The 7,349-nt window shown below is 41.7% G+C and overlaps 1 protein-coding gene across 1 annotated transcript; it reads left to right on the top strand.

Annotated features, from left to right (window-relative positions):
* Positions 1-1,953: 1,953 nt before the first annotated feature.
* Positions 1,954-6,464, top strand: LOC112844642 (butyrophilin-like protein 2). Its single transcript, XM_025904259.1, has 5 exons — positions 1,954-2,433; positions 3,529-3,879; positions 4,293-4,619; positions 4,890-5,017; positions 5,206-6,464. The coding sequence occupies exons 1-4, from the start codon at positions 2,403-2,405 to the stop codon at positions 4,997-4,999; spliced, it is 819 nt and encodes a 272-aa protein (XP_025760044.1). The 5' UTR covers positions 1,954-2,402; the 3' UTR covers positions 5,000-5,017; positions 5,206-6,464.
* The last annotated feature ends 885 nt before the right edge of the window (positions 6,465-7,349 follow it).

The following is a 7,349-nucleotide window of genomic DNA, read 5'->3' as shown; positions in this document are numbered from 1 at the left end:
TTAAATGGTAAAAACAAGAGCGAACCAAAGATTTAACGTGTGTGTCCAGCGTCAGAGCTGGATCAAATGTAACACCAAGGTTCCTAATGGATGATTTAATATAAGAAGCAAGAGCGCCTAGATTTTTAACCACGAGAGGAACAAATTTCTCAGGAGCAAAGACAATGACTTCTGTTTTATCAGCATTTAGTTGAAGGTAGTTACCAGCCAGCCAATCTCTAACGGAATCTAAGCAGGACTGCAAGATTTGGAGCTTAGAAACATCAGGTGGCCTAAAAGAGATATATAGCTGAATATCATCTGCATAGAAATGATATGAAATATCAGAGAAAGAGCTAAGAAGTTGCAGAAGAGGGAGTAAATACAACAAAAACAATAATGGTCCCAAGACAGAGCCCTGAGGCACCCCATAGGCAAGAGAGCTGACGGAGGACCTGAACTTAGAGGTAGCCGCAGAGAAAGATTGATTTGACAAATGGGATTTAAACCATTCCAATGTGGTACCTGATACACCCACCCAGTGGTTTAATCTATCTAACAAAATAAGATGATCAACGGTGTCAAAAGCAGAGGTCAGATCCAGATTGAAATTTATCAAGAACGTTGTGTTCATCTAGAAAATCCGTGAGTTGCTTGGCCACAACCTTTTCTAAAATCTTGGCAATAAAAGGTAGTTTTGAGATGGGTCTGTAACTGGAAAGCAAAGAAGGATCAGCACAGGTAAACTGTAACTCAGAATGATTTTTATCAAAAACGTGTTTAAAGGAAGGATTTTTGATTGGATAAACAGGATTACTGGTAGAAAAAGAAGGAAGGGGTGGGATTAAATTAGCTCAATTTTTTTTATTAGGATTAGGATATTAGATTATGATTATTTTGTTCTCCTTGTGCTGTTTTGGTTGATGTGTTTTTTCTTAGTTGTTTTATTATTTTAACATGTTCAAAATAAAAGCACACAAACATTAACAATCTAGAAGTTTTAGAATATGTTTGATAACTAATTGGTTTCTGTGTTTGTTTGAGTCTAAGAACAAAGGCTTCTCCTAAACTAGCTGCACACCTTTGAGCTGACTCATGGTGTGTAAAGAATAAACATGTCTTTGTTTACTGTATGACATCCATGTGTGAAACACTCGTCCATATTCTGATCCTCAGAAACATTCAGCCTTCATAAACCCACAGCTGATGTGAGACGTGGCAGCAGCAAAAGAAGACGACCGATTCTGAAGTATCTCCAAGTTTAAGAACAAATGTACTGATAACAAGTGCTGTAAATGTTTTGGTTAAGATGGTTTTAGTGTAAATGATCACAGAGACAGCCTCCATTTTAAAAAAATCAATAAATCAGTCTGGGCTCTGTCTCTTGTTTTGCTTTTAGATAAGCTTCAGTAAACTTAACAGAAAATAGATTAATCCTTCAGTTAGTGAGATTTCCTGCTAGCTACAGACACATTACATCAGTGTGTCCTCGGGCTTGTTTTCTGTGTGAGTATGATTTAGCTTTCGAAGAGGTCAAACAACAGTACAGACATCAGGGCAGCAGCCTGCAAGCATTTAACTGAGATGGACTGTAACCCCGGTACACTTACAGATGAGCTCTGTGCTGTAGTCACAAATACAGTTCTGAGTTTGCTGTGTAAGAAAATACAACCTGCTGACTGATTACAGGGAGATAAAATATCAACATATGGAGCGTTTCCTTCACAAAGCTCAGCTAGATTATTACACACAGAGCGCCTCTGAGGGTCCCTCGTCTTTCTTCTTGGATCCTTCCTGTCTTACCCACACAGGCCACTTGAGGCACTATATCACAGCCCACGATACATCACACACACGCGTCCTTACACTTAGTTAACAACAATAAAAGGGCCTGTGTTTCAAACTGAGACAGAAAAGGAGAAGTTTAAAGATGGGAAGCAAGAACAGGAACTGAGTCAAGATGTGAGTTCATAGAGCGTTACTGAATTTTTTACTTTGATCGTCTTCAGAAACAATGAAATGTGTTTATATTTGTAGTAAAGACACATCAGTCCACTTCATCACTAACTTAAAGTGAAGCCAGTGAGTTTGTGTGTAAAGAAAACACTGCTATAAAGAAAACTTTAATCTGATGTTTGAATTGGACAAACAGGTATTATCTAATGTTACACTGTAAAAAATCTGAACACCTTTTACTGTCTAACTATCAAATCGGTGAGATGTTGTTTCCAGTGTCTGCAGTACCCTCGTGTCTCATTGTTCCTGAGTTGTGGTTCACACATTGAGACTTTTTCTGGAAGTGAAAGTAAACTTTTCTTTGTGCGTCAGCAGTGTCTGGTGACATGTTAGCTGTTCTGGCTGTCAGTGAGTTTAGGTTGTTTCATTGTGTTTGCTGAAGATTTAACAGAAACACCAGGCTGAAGATGTTTCTGCTATTTCTGCTCCTCATGAACGGTAATGTTATTATCACAGGTGTTATATATGAATCATTTACTGTATTTATACATGAGAAATGCTGTTACTGTTAATGATGCAGTGATTGTGATCATTATTTATAATCTAGTCACAGCTGTGGTCAGAACAGGCATGAATATGCTGGTAACTTGGAGGGTTTGATGATTCATTCAACTTGTTTGTTTTTAGGGTGGAAAGATTGTACAGCATCCACCTTTACTGAGTTTAAAATTCGGTGCACAAGCTTTAATATATTTTATTGTTCTTTAATCTACACGAGGCCAAACATGTACGTACATTACATGTAAACTCAATGACGTAACTTAACAGTCACAGAATTTGTATCCATAAGAGAATTTTGCACCATTTCTAAACTAAATACAGAATAAGGAGGAATAAGGAAAGAGCACCACGGGCTGTTAATAATGACGGTCTTTGATGCTGTAGATTGTACTATGAACCCCAGTACAGGACAGTCTGGAACAGCTCTCTGCTTATAGGTCGAAGTCTCGGATCCCACGAGTATTACTGCCAGTAGGGAAACAGCTCAGCTGGAGCAGGGCAGGAGACTCACCCAGCTCTGACTGCTAGCTGTCCGAATGTGGATCCTGCTTTCACTAAAGCTGTGCTTGCCAGGATGATCTTCCAGTCAAACACCTTCAGTCACATCCATCATCAGCTGCTCTAAATCTGTGAACTAGATAACTAACCAGGTTATAGTTTAGTCGCCTGTAAAATAGGCCCCAAGGATCTGTAGGTTTTAAGGCCAGAGGTTTTACCAGGTTATCAAATCACCTAAATTATTCTTATCTAATGAATCTACTAATGGTGATTTCTAATGTTGACCTAGAGAGGAGAGAGGATGAGGAGCACATCGAGGCCTGGAGATGCACTAATCTCTGATCTGTGTCGATATAATCCCACAGGAAGGGAATCAAATCCTGGGAGGTTAAAATCCAACACGGTAAAAATGAGCAGAGAAAAAGCCAAAATGATAAATCATCTATGAGTTCATGTCAGCTGCAGTTCACCGCGTGGACACTGGGGAACCCACAGCATGCGGTTAATTTGTGTTCTGTTGTTTTGTGTCCTCAGTTTCCCAGCATGCTCTGGCTGTGGAGGTAGAAGGAAATACAGAGGCAGAGTCTGTCCAGCTGCCCTGTCAGCACTCAGGTTTTATACCTGAGGACAATCCCACAGTGACGTGGACCCGCAATGATCTCGATCCCACAACCGTCCACCTGCGACGAGAAGAAGGAGATGATCTTAAAGGACAAAACCAGCGTTACAGAGGGCGCACATCCATGAGGCCTGATGCTCTGGACTCTTTAGACTTCAGCCTTACTCTGAGAAAACCACAACTGACTGACAGCAGCAACTACACCTGCTCCATCAGTAATGGAAGAGAAGAACGACAACTGACAGCCGTTCAGCTAAAAGTCAAAGGTGAGAAATAAACATCCAAGACATGCTGTAATTGTCAAAAGTCAGTATTGTAGACAACGGTGAGACGTAATTTGTTCTGAAACACTTGATAACATCAACACAACACACAATAGAAAAAACTTCTACAACTTCTGGTATATTTTATGTATGTTGAGGATTTCATTCAAAACCACAAGACCCCAGTTCAGCCACTGGTCATCACAAAACTATATAAATTCATTTTGACTGTGCAGGAGCTGAATATCACAAAGTCCATCAGTGATCTTCAGTTCTTCACTTTCAATTTAAATCCTGCATCACAGTTCATCAGAAAGGACACCTGGTTGATCTGCAGGGTCAAATTAGCAGAAAAGATGAACTTCAGCATTTTCTTCTGTCTGTACAGCTCATGTTGTGCTTTGTTGTTCTCTCAGCTGACAGAGAGGAGGTGAATCCAGGGGTTAAGTTTGTCCAGCTGCCCTGCAATACCACACTTCATCTGGCTGAAGATGCTAAAGTGGAGTGGATGGACAGTGGTGATCATAGGATTCATGTATTTCAGAATGGCCTGGACCAGCCAGTTGGACAGAGTAAGGATTACAGAGGACGAACAGAGATGTATGCAAACCTGGTGAAAACTGGAGACCTCAGTCTGTTCCTGGAGCGCCCCACAGAGAAAGACACAAACATCTACACCTGCACCGTCTACAGCAGGGAGGGAAACATCCTGCTGATGAAACAAGTGAAGCTCTATGTCAGAGGTCAGTGCTGTAGATACATACTGATATCTGAATCAAGTGTTATGAGTGAAGCAAAAATGAAGAAAGAAATAAAAGAAATGCCACCATCAGTGAAGACAGAAGGTACACTTGTAACCTAACAACCAGTCACAGCAGGGCAACGCTCCTGGTGATCCAATCTAACAGTCAGTACTAAAGATCCAGGTCAGAGTTCACGGTAGGCAACGTTGGTGGGAAATTTTTTTCAGATGTGCTGTTTGATTTTGTGTTTCTGTCTTTTCTTATTGACAGATTACACATCCTCAAACATAATAGTAACCACAATGGTAAGCTTCACTGTTGTGTTCATCATTTCTATTTTTGTGGCCTATTACCTGGGTTTACGCCAAGGTCGATGGTAGAAGACGGCTAAAAAGAAGGTATGTGAGTCTGTGTGTCTTTAGCAAAAAGCAAACCGCCTTATAGATCAAGCAGTTGAGCTTTAAGTCAGAGAAACACTGAAAGCAGGAGTGAGGAGCTGCTGGTTACACAGCAGAGGAGATGATGGAGGATCACACTCACATGTGTCTGTCCTTATGCTCTGCTCTGTGTCCTTTCTGTTCTTTAGGCAGTGGAAGTGGAGGTCGGCCCTGCCTCAGGAGGCCACAGTGGGGTGAAGACAGTTACTACAAATATGTGATGGTCCACGTGTGTCAGTGAAGCCTAAAATAGACTGATAAACCAGCCTGTTAGATTGAGCTCAAAGCAGTTTGTCCTTAATACTGGATCTCATTCTGTCCACTGGCTGCTGGGATCTCTTTCTGCTTCCTACAGTCCAAAGACATGTTTGACATGTCCTGCAGCAGCTGAGATAAGTTCCTGAAGTTAGCGTGTTTACACTGCACTCATGTAACAGTTTAGATAATCTCACTGTTTAACAACTGAGCGTACATCAGGAGAATGAACAGCACAGGAGGCACAGAGAATGAAAGGAACACACACTTTATTTACAGTGAAGTAATGTGAAAACACAACGGCTGAACTACACACAAGATGCCTGATGATTTAACCAATGAGACTCCACAATAAAGTAACTATAACTAAAGTCTGTAAGTCTGAAAAACTGTGGGCAAAGTCAAACTAACATTTCAGTAGGAATAAACTGGGAGCAAAAGCCAAAACTATGATCTCTGTGAACTACAACAATACTATGATTAACCTGGAGCAGAGCTATGATAGATGCTGTGTGCTGTAAATTCACTCTAAACTAAGAGTCCATGGATTGAGCCTGAAGGATGGAGAGTTCCAGGGCTGGGAACCCGATACGGGGTAACAGCCCATGCAGGAACCCAGAGGTGTGGGGGTAAGTGAAGGGTTAGAAGGGTAACGGAGCCGGGGAGCTCAGAGTCACGGCAATGAAGGGAAACAGATGTCAAAGAGAGCTCCAGAGGCCAACCCAGATTGTGCTGGTCTTTGAAGCCGGCAGCCAAACTACGTCCAGGTACTGCCTGTCTGTGATGACGCGGCGACTCCGCCCAGAGGTGAAATCACTGGCACTGTGGAAAAAGCCGGCACTCACCCGGACCATGACAAGGAGGAGTTTCTATTGCAATGTAACTCTGAGATCAGCAACGTTCCTGTAAACTTATCAAATTTCCACAAACAGATCGTTTGATTATGGAAAATGATATTTATACACCACTCCTCTCTCCACATGTCCTCCCTTTGGAACAATAGTATCGCTGAAACTGGTTTGAGGGTGATGCATTGTTAGTGATTGATTCACTGAACTCTGTGTTTTTTAATCAAATATAAGCAGTGTTGGGAAGGTTACTTTTAAAATGTATTCCATTACAGAATACTGAATACATGCCCCAAAATGTATTCTGTAACATATTCCGTTACGTTACTCAATGAGAGTAACGTATTCTGAATACTTTGGATTATTTAATATATTATCATGTTGTTTACAACTACGTGAATGTACTATTGCTGTGATTTATTACTGTTACTGAAGGTCCGCGGCTCCGAAACGTAGTAAAGGGACCTCTGGCTAATACCGTGGGTTCCGTGTCGGGCTGGTAGCTGAAAACTAGCTTTACTTTGTTGTCTTGGTCAACTTTGCTTGCGGGAGACAGAGAGAGGCGTTGAAAGGCTGCTTCAACGGAACTTATTTTTTCCGGAGGAAAACACGAACACAGCGTACAGTCGAGTCTTAATAGCTTACTTACAAATGGGCTCGTCAGGCACTCTTCTTGGCTGCAGTGGTTATTATTATATTTACATGCTTCCAGCTCCCGTTTTTGCTCCGTGACAGCTCGGACTTTTCCTTTCTCTCCCTCCCTCGCTCACAGACACATAACGTGTATGGCAGTCCATTCTCGCTGCAGCACGGACTACACTGCCCATGAGGCTACATTCTTTAGGGCCATGCCTGTAGCATTCTGCCTTTTAGCTTAGCACAACAACAACAACAAAAAAGCGCTCTCTCACCCAGGAAACACGCAGAGAGAGAGCGTCACCCTGTAACCATGGCAACCGTAACGCTGCCGCCTGGAACAACATTACGTAGCTGTCAAACAAACCCAAACAATCCTGACCCGCGACAATATGAAACAGGGAAGTACCGCCGTGTAATCCATTTATTTCAACAAAGTAACTGTATTCTGAATACCACCTTTTTAAACGGTAACTGTAACGGAATACAGTTACTCATATTTTGTATTCTAAATACGTAACGGCGGTACATGTATTCCGTTACTCCCCAACACT

This window comes from Oreochromis niloticus, linkage group LG3, assembly GCF_001858045.2.
Source record: "Oreochromis niloticus isolate F11D_XX linkage group LG3, O_niloticus_UMD_NMBU, whole genome shotgun sequence".
NCBI classification, from domain to species: Eukaryota; Metazoa; Chordata; class Actinopteri; order Cichliformes; family Cichlidae; genus Oreochromis; species Oreochromis niloticus.
Note: the sequence above shows the minus strand (reverse complement) of the source record. Positions and strands in the feature narration are given on the sequence as shown.